General features: G+C 37.2%; 1 protein-coding gene across 1 annotated transcript; it reads left to right on the forward strand.

The window, feature by feature from the left end:
• The first annotated feature begins 1,703 nt into the window (after positions 1 to 1,703).
• Positions 1,704 to 13,916, forward strand: LOC133663830 (oocyte zinc finger protein XlCOF7.1-like). The gene is made up of 4 exons (XM_062068531.1): positions 1,704 to 1,814; positions 1,897 to 1,949; positions 11,007 to 11,318; positions 11,958 to 13,916. The coding sequence occupies exons 3-4, from the start codon at positions 11,042 to 11,044 to the stop codon at positions 13,214 to 13,216; spliced, it is 1,536 nt and encodes a 511-aa protein (XP_061924515.1). The 5' UTR covers positions 1,704 to 1,814; positions 1,897 to 1,949; positions 11,007 to 11,041; the 3' UTR covers positions 13,217 to 13,916.
• Positions 13,917 to 15,950: the final 2,034 nt, after the last annotated feature.

Consider the following 15,950-nt stretch of genomic DNA (forward strand, 5'->3'; position numbering starts at 1 on the left):
GGCTTTGGCTTTGCATAGTAGAGTTTTAACTTGCACTTACAGATGTAGCGACCAACTGAAGTTACTGACAGTGGTTTTCTGAAGTGTTCCTGAGCCCATGTGGTGATATTGACTACACACTGATGTCGGTTTTTGCAGTACCGCCTGAGGGATCAAAGGTCCGTAATATCATCGCTTACGTGCAGTGATTTCTCCAGATTCTCTGAACCTTTCGATTATATTACGGACCGTAGAGGGTGAAATCCCTAAATTCCTTGCAATGGCTCGTTGAGAAATGTTGTTATTAAACTGTTCGACAATTTGCTCACGCATTTGTTCACAAAGTGGTGACGCTCACCCCATCCTTGTTTGTGAATGACTGAGCATTTCACGGAAGCTGCTTTTATACCCAATCATGGCACCCACCTGTTCCCAATTAGTCTCTTCACCTGTGGGATGTCCCAAATAAGTGTTTGATGAGCATTCCTCAACTTCCTCAGTCTTTTTTGCCACTTGTGCCATCTTTTTTGAAACATGTTGCAGGCATTAAATTTCAAATAAGCTAATATTTGCAAAAAATAACAAAGTTTTCCGGTTTGAACGTTAAGTATCTTGTCTTTGCAGTCTATTCAATTGAATATAGGTTGAAAAGGATTTGCAAATCATTGTATTCTGTTTTTATTTACGATTTACACAACGTGCCAACTTCATTGGTTTTGGGGTTTGTAGAAAATCAATCGATCAATCAATCAATGTTTATTTATATAACCCTAAATCACAAGTGTCTCAAAGGGCTGCACAAGCCACAACGGCATCCGCGGTTCAGCGCCCACATAAGGGCAAGGAAAAACTCACAACCCAGTGGGACGTCAATGAGAATGACTATGAGAAACCTTGGAGAGGACCGCAGATGTGGGTAACCCCCGCCCCCTCGAGAAAAGATATGCATTATCGCCGATTATGCAAATTATATGATGACATAATTTTACACCGCCGCGGCCACGCTACCACAACAAAATGGCCACATCCCTACAGCCACAAGTGTATTGCTTGTATTGCGTCACGTGACTTTTTCCCGGAAGTGAAAAACAGTGATAGTCAACCAAGCCAAGATGGCTGTTTTGCAGCAAATATCGAGCAAACTCTCTGAGCACGCAAGAGGCCCTCGCCCTTCCTGCAAAAAGCGCAGATACAAGCGAAAAATCTAAATATAAAATGGAATAGATTCATACCACTTGTTGCTTCTTTCAAGTTTAAAAGCGAATTAAAGCAACACCAAAATACGTCCGTCAGACAACTCGGACTAAAACAATGTGTCCGACGCTCTTGATATAATGTAACACAAACTAACAACGATTAAAATATAATACGTACAAACATAAAAATGTCAAAACTACACGGGTAACGTTTCTAGAATTATTAGAGCTCAATATTTACCCATAAACATTAAAAAGACAAAAATGAATAATTGTGTTGCACTATTAATATTATCTACCTGCCTTCAAACAAAATTAAAAATCAACATTTTCCCTTTCCCTCAAAAAAATGTATAAACTTTTCTAAAATGATTAGGGCACATAAGTTGCCAGTGTAGTTTTGACATGTTTATGTTTGAACGTATTATATTTGTCGTTGTTGTGGTTTGTGTCACATTACATTATAAGCCTAGGAACCATTGTTTAGATCCGAGTTGTCCTAGGGACGTATTATAGTGTTGCTTTCATTCGCTGTTGAACTTCAAAGAAGTAAGAAGTGCAAGAAGAAGCTCCAGCTGTGTTTGTTAAACTTAAAGATTTAAAAAGACTATTTTCCCTTGCGATTGTGCTGCCAGTGAGGTATGTTGCTGTATGTTTATTGGATCATTTTGTTTGTTTTAATCGTCATTTATGTCAATGATTTTATTTGTGTTTCGTGTAGTTTGACTGTGGCTTCGTGTCCTTCGTGGATCGGTGACTGTGGAGGAAAATAAGGTAAAACTATTTGTAATAATTATCTGTGACATTTTGGAGTAATAAGATCATGACAAATACTGTTTTACATGTTTTAGCGATCAGGGATGGTTTCTTTGCCAACCAAACGGCTTTAAGAAAAATGTCTCTTTGAAGTTGTCCGGGGCAAAGTTGGTGTAATGTAAAACCATTTGTAATAATAATCTTGATCATTTGGTGTATTATAAGAGCCATGACTAAAGAAAACATTGACCTGTTCTAGCAATTATGGATGTTTAGTTCGCAAACTAAATATGTATCATTGAAGTTAACGGCCGTGGGGACGGTTGGTCTTTGATGCGCCCCTCCCCCTCCCCCCTTTTCTAATGACTATGATTAGATTTTTCTGTAGTATCACAATCAGTTTTATTGGGCAAGTATGTTTAACACAGTAATTTGACTTGGTAGACGACGTGCTCTGTTTGCTAAATGCAAGAAACATTTTAATTTTCATGTTTTATTTATCTCCTTCATTGATGTGCATTTTTGATCAATATACAATTAAACTTTAGCAACTAAACACATATTTACACACCTATGCTTGAGAAAGAAACTTGATGAAGAAAATCTTATAGTTCCTGCCCCCTTCAACATAATAAGTGGTCTTACTTAACTGATAGCCAGATTCACAAGCATATAACCAAACAAGTAATGGGTTATACTTGTATAGCGCTTTTCTACCTTCAAGGTACTCAAAGCGCTTTGACAGTATTTCCACATTCACCCATTCACACACACATTCACACACTGATGGAGGGAGCTGCCATGCAAGGCGCTAACCAGCAGCCATCAGGAGCAAGGGTGAAGTGTCTTGCCCAAGGACACAACGGACGTGACTAGGATGGTAGAAGGTGGGGATTGAACCCCAGTAACCAGCAACCCTCCGATTGCTGGCACAGCCTCTCTACCAACTTCACCACGCCGTCCCCAAATACATCCAAATATAATGAAAACAAACAAAAAACACACAAAAAAAGCAACAAGTGCAAAACTTCATGAAATACAAACCGAACAAAAAAAGTAATATACACCTCACGGGATGATACAAAACAAATACAAAACCAGACAAAAAATAAGTAAAATAATAAATATAAAGCAAAATGTAGACATATGATCTTATTGTTCTGTCTTTGTATATTTTTTTCAATTGGAATATATTTCTACAATCTTTATTTCATTGTAAAGATAATTCCACAGTTTGACCCCCACCACTGATATACAAATTTGTTTTAAAGTTGTCCTTGAATACTGATGTTTGAAATGACCTTTTCTCCTATGCTCTTCATTCTCAGAAGTGATGACCAACATTTTTTATAAATTTGCTGGTAATGTTTTACTTTTAGCTTTAAACATAACACATAATGTCTGTAACTTTACTAGCTCCTGTAGATTCAATAAACCATAATTAATAAACAATATGTTAGTGTGTTCTAGATAAGCTGCTTTATGAATAATCCTTATAGCTCTTTTCTGTAGTTGATACAATGTTACTCTTTTATGTGTTCCCCCACACTTCCACACAGTAGCTGATATATGGCAATATAAGTGCACAGTGCAATATACGCATTGCCTTATAATGTAACACATATTTTACCTTATTTAATATAAAAATACTCTAAGACATGTTTTTCCGTACATGTGCAATATGAGATTTCCATGTCAGACCGTCATCCAGTATCACTCCTAAAAATCTATGTTCAGAAATCCTTTCAATATCAATTCCATCTATTGACAGTTTGATCGTTTCCTCCCTTTTCCAAAAAATCATAAACTGTTTTTTTACATATAATGATAATTTATTGACATCAAACCATCTCTTAAGTTTAATCATTTCCTGTTCAATAATGTTTGTTAATGCTTTTAAGTCGTGTCCCAAACTATAAAAGTTGGTGTCGTCGGCAAGTAATACAAATTTCAATAACTTTGATACCTCACATACAACGTACCCTCTAAGGTGCGCGCCTGCGCAATTGCGCACTGCTCAAGCGTCCCCTGCGCTCAGCAAATATATGCCGCGCACCAAATCAAATCCCATCTGAATTCTAAACAAAATAAACACATTTATTCTGTGTAATTTTGCAATGCAACTCTGAGTGACAGTGACAACAAGCGGCCCTAACGGTGTTCGTCAACACCGTTCAATTGAACACCGTTCAATTATTGTAACGTCTATCAAGATGCTTCGAGGACAGGAATTATATCGATCACTTTATTGAGCAAAACTGTTTATATTCGGCCATAACCACACCAAAAACATGAGTAAAAAACTTCTATCTCGAACAACTAGTCATTTTCTTCCGTACAAACCAGGCCAAAACCAACTTGTCGTCTGTCACCAACACGCATAGCACTAAGTCACTGGTGCGTTTATGGCCACACAAAAAGTCGGATAACTCAAACACCACACAAAGTTACACTATTACTCCTCAGTCATACGTGTGCTTATTCTACTGTCATTCATTATTAATGTTAATTTATTGATATTAATCATGGAATGTTGTTACTAGAGAAAGTTACAGGAATGCACACTTCATCCTATGCATACATTTCATTGTGCAACATGAGGATGTTTAAGGGGAACTAAATGTGATCTCTGAAAGGGGTACAAATGATTTTCAAAGCAGGACCTCCACCCAGACATATTGTACAATACTAATCCATAGCTTATGAAAAACAAGATTTCTTTTATTTTCATTACAAGTGGGCCAAATCACTAATATTACAAAATAATCTCATGAAAATGACTCCTCTCATTTGAGTGTTATTATAAAAGATTGGTTTGAGACAGGTGTGCTGCTGGTATTGCCACGTGTGATGTTGCTCACATGTGCTCCACTGAATTCTCAGGGAGTTTTTGTGTTTGCTCAGACACATGAACAATTAGAGGGAACATGATATATGTGAGTCACATATATCATTCATATATAAAATAAACAATTTTGGTCTCAAAACCGAACCTTGTGGAATTCCACATTCAATCCTTATTTGTTCAGATGTATTACCCACAAAATCCACAAACTCTTGTCTATTATCTAAATAACTTCTTAGCCAGTCTAAAACTACTCCTCTCACACCAAATTAATGCAACTTCGACAATAATATAGAATGATCTATAGTGTCAAATGCTTTTTTAGGATCGATAAACACCCGTATAGTGTATTTCTTATTATCAGTCGCTGTTGCTATATCCTCCATCATATTCATTACAGCTGAAGCAGTGGATCTATTGGTCTGGAATCCATACTGGCTCTCACTCAACAGCATGTTATTTTCAATAAAACTGTCTAATTTTTCTACAAATATTTTTTCAACTATTTTAGAAAATTGTGACAGCAGTGACACTGGTCTTTAATTAGTAAATATATGTTTATCTCCCGTTTTTAAATAGTGCAACTACCTTTGCTACCCTCATTCTACTTGGAAAGGTCCCTGTTTGAAAAGAAAGATTATAAACATAACAAAGAGGTTTGATGATACAGTCAATAGTCTTTTTCACAAGTATCATGTCTACCATCACTGTCTGTAGATGTTTTATTTTTCAGTTTTGTTACCATCGATAAAATTTCATTTTCAATAACATCTCCTAGAAGCATGGACTGTAGCACTTTGCTTCCCCCTCTCCATCCACTCTGTATATCTTTATGTTCTTCAATACTCTCTGCCAATTTGGGTCCAACATTCACAAAAAAAGAATTGAATCCATTCGCCACTTCACTCATGTTTTTTATCATCTTATTTTCCTCATTGATAAAATGGCTCGGCGGGTTTGTAGGCCCCAATGTTTTTCCTATTCCCTTGTTTAGAATATTCTAAGTTCCTTTGATATAGTTTTTGTACAGCCCTTACCTCTGGGCCGATACTGAGGGCGACTGTGTTGACCAGTTTGACGCGTGCAAATGATTGAATGTCCAGTATTGTAGTTTTGTCAATCCGTTTATTTTAAGCTATCCAAATTAAATCAAATGTAGCATATATAACATAAAGTATGCTGACCTTGAATGGCACATTGTCACGGCACGACACGGTCGAAAACTGTTTGTCCTCATGCAATCGCCCCCCCAGTGCTCCCACCTGAACCCAATTAAAAGGAGGCTACCATGGCAACCGCACCATAGCAACGGTCCCATCCCTGTCAACACTTCCTGGTTCTCAACAGGAAGTGGGCGGAGCAATCTGCCGAAAAGGAAATTCAGCATGAACTGAGGCCAGCAATCAATTAGAGAAAACAAAATAAAAACAATATAAACAAACAAAGACATTTGGCTCCAACAGTTTTTATTTTTTATAGTAAATTAATATGATATTATTTCTTTTTAGCTTGTCTCATTATTGTTATCAATTTGTTTTTGTAAACCTTATATTTCGTTTCAGCATCCTTTGTTCTTACTTTTATGAAGTCTCTATAAAGTTTGTTTTTCTTTATACAAGCATTCTGTAGTCCCTTTATAATCCAAGGCTTTTTATTGTAGCTGTCTCTTTGTTTCCATACATTCGGACAATGCTTTTCATACTATAATACATATATATAAAGAAAAGCCTCATATGCAGCATTTTCCTCTCCCACATACACCTCAAACCAGTCTGCTTCAAATAAGTCCTTCCTAAACTTATTTATTGCCTCTTCAGTCCTTTTCCTTTCTCCTCCCTCTTTCTATACATTTGACAGTCATAAGTAAAAAACATGGGTAAGTGGTCACTTACATCATTAATTACTAGTCCACTTTTTATATGATTTTCTTTGACATTTATGAAGATGTGATCGATTAACGTTGCACAATTTGTCGTTATTCTACTGGGTTTGGTGGTCAATGGATAAAGCCCTCTATTATATACCACATCCAATAAGTCTCTTGTTGATTTATTTCTGGGTGAACTTAGCAGGTCTATGTTATAGTTGCCACACATGACGAATGTTTTCTTTTCCTTTACCTTAAACAATAATTCTTGCAGACTATCAGTAAATGCTTCTACCTTAGACCCAGGTGTCCTATATACTCTTCTTTTCTATGTCTACCTCCACAGTTACACATTCAAATAAATCATCGATTACCACTGTCATACATTCAACTGGTCTGCATTTGGTCGGGGGGGCAGGGGGCGTGGTTAGGGGCGTGGTTAAGAGGAGAGTATATTTACAGCTAGAATTCACCAACTCAAGTATTTCATATATATATATATATATATATATATATATATATATATATATATATATATATATATAAATACTTGGCTTTCAGTGAATTCTAGCTATATATATATATATATATATATATATATATATATATATATATATAAATACTTGACTTTCAGTGAATATATATATATATATATATATATATATATATATATATATATATATATATATGTATATATATATATATGTATGTATATATATATATATATATATATATATATATATATATATATATATATATATATATATATATATATATATATATATATATATATATATATATGTATGTATGTATGTGACGGTCCACAACTGTATGTGGCAAAATGCAGCTCCACACTGCTGTCGCTTCAACATATCACTGGCACCAGGTGGATTATGAATTTATTTTATTACAGTGTCCTGCAAAACAGTGCAAATTGTGAGACTGTGAGTCCACTTGGGTCACGGGATTATCAATCGGAAGGCGTCACAGTTATGAGCACTTCCCGCAGGTAAAGTACATACCACTTCTCGCCAGCAACAGGCGCTGTTACAACACTTCATTCATAATTTAATCAACCATAATGAACGTCTGTTTCTACACCGTTACATATATATATATATATATATATATATATATATATATATATATATATATATATATATATATATATATATATATATATATATATATATATATATATATATATATATATATATATATATATTGATTTTATTATATAAATAAAATAAATACTTGAATTTTAGTGTTCATTTATTTACACATATACACACACACACACACACACAACACTCATCTACTCATTGTTGTACTTGAAAGTACAATGCTTTGTTAAGGGTTGAATTGTCCATCCTCTTTCTATTCTCTGTCACTTTTTTTCTAAACATGCTGAACACCCTCTCTGATGATGCATTGCTGTGTGGCACGCACAAAAGTGCTTTCATCAAATGCACGAGAGTGTGGAATCTTCCATCTCTCCCTAGCATGGCCCAAAACCGGTCAATCCTTGCTTCCTGGGGAAGATCTTCCATGGCAAGCAATTGGTACTCCAGTACTTGTACCCGGAGGCTGGTCAGGTCCAATCGCAGCTGCGGCAGACTTTTTTTTTTTTTGGGGCGTGGCCTCCAGCTCCGGCTGAATACCGGGAGTTTGTCGGGAGAAAATCTCTGTCGGGAGGTTGTCGAGAGAGGCGCTGAATATCGGGATTCTCCCGCTAAAAACGGGAGGGTTGGCAAGTATGGTCTAATTGAGCATTTAACTTCTCAGCAACTGGAGTACAGGTCTTATCTGATGTATATACGACCGTGTCATCCGCATACATCTGGTAGGTCATTGATGTATAGACTGAATAGTATCGGTCCCAAGACACTACTTTGAGGTATTCCTGTTTCAATTTTGCGGAAGGAAGATCTCACATTATTAATGGTGACACATTGTTCACGGCCCTTTAGATGTGACTCAAACCAGGACAATGACTGTTTGGATAAGTTGAATTTAGTTAGTTTTGAAATTAAAATTTCATGATTGACTGTATCAAATGCTTTTTTTAAGTCTAGAAATACTGCACCGAAAAAGTGGCAAAAAGCGATGAAAGACAGAAATTCATGTTTGAACGGTAGCTGGTCCTGTCCTTTGTCAAGTGAATGTTTGATCTTTTCAGTTAAAAAATAAGTGGCAGATTCTGTAGAATGGTTACGTCTGAATCCGAATTGCAGGGGAGTCAAATAGTGATTTGTCTCAAGGCGGTGCATTAGTTGTTCCAGTAGCATTGATTGAGTTGAACAGATGGTTTTCTGGGTCAACATCATATTCAAAGTCATATAATTTATAGTCCGTGTATTCAGCTCTTGAAAACGATTGATTCTCAGTTGTCTCACCTTCTTGCCGTGTATCCTTCCCCGTCTCTAGCCAAGGATGAGCCATGTCAGTCATAGGCTTAACAGTTCTCATCTATATTGATCCAAGTCGCGGAGCTCTCGAATCGTGACAACTTCGGCTTCTTCAGATGTTCCATTTAGCCGAATTATGATTCTGCAGTTCCGTGTCCATGTTGCTTGTATCTTGTTTTCTTTTCTGAGGATGCGTGCTTGTCTTGTAATGTCGGCATTCTTCTTTGTAAGATGTTCATTGATGTAAACCCCAGTTCCCTTAAGCTTCCTTCCCTGCCGTACTAACTCCGTTTTATGTTTTTGATTCACAAACCGTATCACAATGGCTGGGTTGGTTCTGCTGTCCTTCCTGGGGAGAGTATGGCACGCCGAAATGCTGCCACTTTGAAGAGTCATGGTCTTACTTGTGAAGAAGTTAATTACTTGCCGTTTAAGTGTCTCAAGTTCCTGCCGCGAGCCCCGGCCACTCTTGCATATGTTCGATGTTTGGTTTCCAGTCCGCTTATAATCAAATCGTCCATTCTGCTGTACTGTTCAAATTCGTCAATTCTTGTTTCTAGGTCGACAATTGTCTTGTCTTTCTCCTTGATTATGTTTTTCAGTGTTTTGATTTCGGTGTCAACAACTGCATGAGTGTGTCTTGCTGTTTGGCCACAGTCTTTACATCCTCCGACAGTGAGTTAAGAGATTTTCTGATCTCCTCCACGTCTTCCTCAAGTTTCTTGTGTTTTGCACACATTTTCTTGATTCACTTGGTTTTCTTCTTAGTTTCAGTTCGGTTTCTTTAGTTTTACTCAGTTTTTCTCAGAGTAGCTTGCTAAAACTCAGAAACTGAATTGCAGAGACGCTGCCGTGCTTGTGCAACAACTAACAACGTAACATTTTGCATGTAATGGGAGTTATTTAGTTGGTTTTATTGTAATATTTACATTTTTTTTACAATGTTGCTCTTTTTCCACCCTTTGCAGGTTTATTCCTAAAAAAGTAGAAATACAACAATACAGTTTTCTAAAGCGCTCTTTGATGACGCAGAACAGCAGTTTCTTTCAAATAGCCATAAATCCATCTCTACTGTATATACGTGATGAGTGTGTTTGGTGTGTGCCGAGTCAAAATATTAGGCAGGCACAATAACCAGGAAAAGTAGGTGTAGAAAAGAGAAACTACCAACCGAACGGACAGAAAAGCAATCCCAAATATGGTAATACTCGTTCAAAAACAAGCCGAAAAAACCACAACCTACGACTCACTAGATTATTACAAGTGACTTTTGGAGAGAAAAAAAGAGCCCATAGTTGTATTAGGACTTGGCAACACTCCATGCATCCTGCATGTGTGTGTGTAACCTAGCAGTCCTGCCTCCGCTCATCAAGACAAAGATTGTGGATGACTGACAAGCAGATTCACTCATTTGATTTAATTCTGCCGTTGAATAAACATGGCAATTTATCTATGACGGCAAATATATTATATAAATAAATTACAAGTTAATTTTCATTTACCATTCGAATAATTGATTTGTTTACTATCGGGAGTTTTTAAGGAGCAGAGTCAAAGAACCGGCTCCATTGAGACTCCAACTTTATTCTGAAAATATGTGTAAAATTAATTTCTAATAATCATATCAAATGTTTATTATTGATATGCTCAACATGAGGCAAACATATTGCTACAAAAAACATTTTAATACACAAAAACAATGTCCCATCTGTATTAGATACTTAATTCTCACACATAAAATGATTGTGCACAAACACTTAGAAAGCTATACTTGTGAAAGCATTTTAGTGGCTGACATGATGTAAAAAACGAATGAAAAATGGACGTAGTGACGACAATACACAGAAATGAAATCAAAACATAAACTAGCAATTTGTGAATATGTCGAATGAAGTACAATCTTTGCCTTCGCTGGCAAACTAAGTCCAACTATTATATGCTCCTTTCTTCCACAGCTCCCAACTTGAGTCGTCTTTAACTCAGGCGCAGGATGGAAGCACGGTGGCGTCATGGAGACTTAGCTGCTCGAGAGCCTCCATCAAAGAAGAAAAAGGTTGAAGTTGGCAGCGCTCCAATCGCGCTTAAAATGAAAATGTTAAAAGAGTTTGTAAAGGAGCGACTACAGATGGCAACTGATGACATATCCAGACTGTTTGAAAGAACAATATTGTCGTCCGAGGAGGAACTTTCTCCAACAAGAGAGCAGAAGGAGCGACATCGACAACTAGAAGCTGTTGGCAAGATTCTTCTTGTATTACACTTTGAAGGTATTTTACATATATACTGTGTACATGTATATGGGGCGGTATAGCTCGGTTGGTAGAGTGGCCGTGCCATCAACCTGAGGGTTGCAGGTTCGATCCCCGCTTCCGCCATCCTAGTCACTGCCGTTGTGTCCTTGGGCAAGACACTTTACCCACCTGCTCCCAGGCCACCCACACTGGTTTAAATGTAACTTAGATATTGGGTTTTCACTATGTAAAGCGCTTTGAGTCACTAGAGAAAAGCGCTATATAAATATAATCCACTTCACTTATACTAGTCTTCTACTTCATCTGTTGACACACGTTTTATATCCTATGTACACACCACAGGAAACAAGAGAAACATGTTTTATTTATTAAATCACTATAACGGAAATATAAAATCCACGATCGCGACCAATGTACACTTTTGACATGTAGCAGATAGTGGTACACACACTGCTTTGTGTTGGATGTTACCTTATAAGCAGTAAATTTAGTTAAATTATAGACAATGAAATTCACAATCACTTTAAAAAAACAATCATTTGGACCAACAATAATGATCAATATTTTGGCACTTAAACAAAATAACAATGCTAAAACAAAAATAGAGTGGTAAATCAAATTCCATACTAATTACTCACTATTTGTGTCTTGCAGATGTCCAGCAGCCGAGTAGTCATGGAGAAAAATGTCACCCTCAGCTGCAGGGGTGGGGCACCACTTTGAAGCAGAAAGATGTACAGCTTCCTTACATTAAAGAGGAAGAGAAGGAGCCACTGCACCCTAAAGAAAAAGAGGAGACAGAGTCCCCCCACACCATAAAGGAAGAGGAGCCGCAGTCCACCCACACTAAAGTAAAAAAGACCCTGTGTCCCCACATAAAAGAGGAAGAGGAGGAGCCACTGCCCCCTTATATCAAAGAGGAACAGGATAAGCTATGGCTCACTCGGGAGGAAGAGTGTCTTTTAGGGCTGGAAGAGGCTGATCTCACCAAGTTTTCAACTAGTATGACTAGTTGTAATCACAGGGAGGATATGAGCGGGGCAGAGCCACCACGACACATGACATCAGAAGCTGATAGAGACCACTATGGACAGCTTCCTTACATTAAAGAGGAAGAGAAGGAGCCACTGCACCTCATAGAAAAACAAGAGGAGACAAAGTCCCCCCACACCATAAAGGAAGAGGAGCCACAGTCCACCCACACTAAAGTAAAAAAGACCCCGTGTCCCCACATAAAAGAGGAAGAGGAGGAGCCACTGCCCCCTTATATTAAAGAGGAACAGGAGAAGCTATGGCTCACTCAGGAGGAAGAGTGTCTTTTAGGGCTGGAGGAGGCTGATCTCACCAAGTTTTCAACTAGTATGACTATTTGTAATCACAGGGAGGATATAAGCGGGGCAGAGCCACCACGACACATGACATCAGAAGCTGATGGAGACCACTGTGGAGGATCAAAAGCCGAAAACATATTAGCTTCACTATCAGATTGTGACGGCTCAACATCACACTCTTTTGAGGATGAAAACGGGGACGGCACCCAAGAAGCTTTGAGCAGCAATACAGACGGTGAAAGTGATAAGAAAACCCACACTGACAAAGAACACTCTGAATGCTCAAAAAAGACTAAAGGAACCCCCTTTAGTTGCTCAGTCTGTGATAAATTATTTCCTGACAAAACGCATGTGAAAAGACACATGAGAACACACACTGGAGAAAAACCCTTTAATTGCTCAGTCTGTGGTAAAATATTTCCGGACAAAACGCAAGTGAAAAGACACATGAGAACACACACTGGAGAAAAACCCTTTAGTTGCTCAGTTTGTTTTAAAAGTTTCATTCAAAAAGGCAATCTCCAATCACACACGAGAACACACACTGGAGAAAAACCCTTTTGTTGCTCAGTCTGCGGTTAAGGATTTTGTAAGAAAATGATTGTACAAAGACACCTGAAAACGCACACAGGAGAAAAATCTTTTAGTTGCTCAGTTTGTTTTAAAAGTTTCATTCAAAAAGGCCATCTCCAATCACACATGAGAACACATACTGGTGAATAACCCTTTTGTTGCTCAATCTGCGGTGAAAGGTACTCTGACAAAAGGCAAGTGCAAGGACACATGAAAATGCACACAGGATAAAAACCCTTTTGTTTCTCAGTTTGTTGTAAAAGTTTATCTTACATAAATAGTATGAAATCACACATGAGAACACACCCAACAGGGGAGAAAGTTTTAGTTGCTTGGTTTGTGGTACAATATTTCCTGTGATCCTTTTTGAAAAGAAGCATGAGAGTCTACTTTTTGTTTTACCTGACTTGCATGCAGGCTGTGTGGATGTCCCATTAGAAAGTAAATGTTCTACTGGTGTTTAAGATGATATACTGAAGAGATATCTAAGTTATATTGCCAACTGCTGTATTTAAATGTGGATATTGAAAGCAACACTTGTTTCTCATCTGTCTGTCAAGGTGTGAATATTGTTTTCCAAATGTTGTATTTATTCATACAGTGCAAATCAGCATGTTATTTTTCTTATTTTGTTTTCTATGATCAATGCAAATCTTGCTGTTAAGAGTTTTTCTTTATCTTGATACGGAATAAATATTTGTTGAGTGTATGTTTTGTGTTGTCATTACTTATGTTAACCCTGCAATATTATGAGTGCTATCATGCTGGAGATTGTTGTCTAACCTGGCAGAGGCGCCGGCGCAAAATCACAAAAACACACAGTATGACGCTAGAATAAAACATTTCAACACACTTAGCACACAATTAACACAGCAATTGCAGAGCAGACAACTTTTTGACTTGGGGGGGCCATATTGGGTTTAAACAATTTGGGGCCGGGCTAGGACACACCGAGAGTAACAAGCAGTGAAAAAAGGATTAAAAAGGACAGATTTTAAAACATAATAATTTAAAAAAGATATATACAGTCGCGATCAAAAGCGACTGTGTATATGAATTCTAGCCTGATTTAGCCATTCCTTTACCACTTTAGCTGTGTGTTTGGGGTCATTGTCCTGTTGGAACACCCAACTGCGCCCAAGACCCAACCTCCGGGCTGATGATTTTAGGTTGTCCTGAAGAATTTGGAGGTGATCCTCCTTTTTCATTGTCCCATTTAAAGCACCAGGTCCATTGGCAGCAAAACAGGCCTCGAGCATAATACTACCACCACCATGCTTGACGGTAGGAATTGGTGTTCCTGGGATTAAAGGCCTCACCTTTTCTCCTCCAAATATATTGCTGGGTATTGTGGCCAAACAGCTCAATTTTTGTTTCATCTGACCACAGAACTTTCCTCCAGAAGGTCTTATCTTTGTCTATATGATGTCAGATGAAACATTGTCCTGTTTCAACAGGACAATGACCCCAAACACATGTCAAAAGTGATAAAGGAATGGCTAAATCAGGCTAGAATTGAGGTTTCAGAATGGCCTTCCCAAAGTCCTGACTTAAACGTGTGGACAATGCTGAAGAAACAAGTCCATGTCAGAAAACCAACAAATGTAGCTGAACTGCACCAATTTTGTCAAGAGGAGTGGTCAAAATTCAACCAAAAGCTTGCCAGAAGCTTGTGGATGGCTACCAAAAGCGCCTTATTGCAGTGAAACTTCCAAGGGACATGTAACCAAATATTAACATTGCTGTATGTATACTTTTTACCCAGCAGGTGTGGTCACATTTTCAGTAGACCCATAATAAATTCATAAAAGAACCAAGCTTCATGAATGTTTTTTGTGACCAACAAGTATGTGCGCCAATCACTCTATCACAAAAAATAAGAGTTGTAGAAATGATTGAAAACTCAAGACAGCCATGACATTTATGTTCTTTACAAGTGTATGTAAACTTTTGATCGCGACTGTATGTATACATATATATATATATATATATATATATATATATATATATATATATATATATATATATATATATATATATATATATATATATATATATATATATATATATATATATATATAGTATATATATATATATATATATATATATATATATATGTATATATATATATATATATATATACATATATATATATATATATATATATATATATATATATATATATATATACATATATATATATATATATATATATATATATATATATATATATATATATATATATATATATATATATATATATATATCAATCTTTTTTTTTAAACTTGCGACTGTGAGGTGTGTGTGAGGTGTCCAGGGTGTACCCCGCCTTCCCCCCGATTGTAGCTGAGATAGGCTCCCCCGTGACCCCGAAGGGGATAAGCGGTAGAAAATGGTGCCAGGAGGTGCATGCGTAGTCGAAAAAGGGTTGAATGAGAGTTCCCGCTGGAATCTTCATGGTGCTTTTGTTGACCAGAGAGGAGATTCTGTAGAGAAATCTTGTTCGTTGGTTGACGTTTTTGATTACCTTTGTTGCCATTTTATCACAGGAAAGATTAGCCTCTAGAATGGAACCTAGGTAGGTGACCTCATCTTTCCTGGTGATAACAATGTCACCCACTTTAATAGTGAAGTCACTGACTTTCTTAAGGTTGATTTGGGACCCAAATAGGATGGATTCCGTTTTATCTAAGTGTATGGATAGCTTATTGTCAGCGATCCAGGTGCAAATACTACAGAGTTC

This window comes from Entelurus aequoreus, linkage group LG13 (genome assembly GCF_033978785.1).
Source record: "Entelurus aequoreus isolate RoL-2023_Sb linkage group LG13, RoL_Eaeq_v1.1, whole genome shotgun sequence".
Taxonomy (NCBI): Eukaryota; Metazoa; Chordata; class Actinopteri; order Syngnathiformes; family Syngnathidae; genus Entelurus; species Entelurus aequoreus.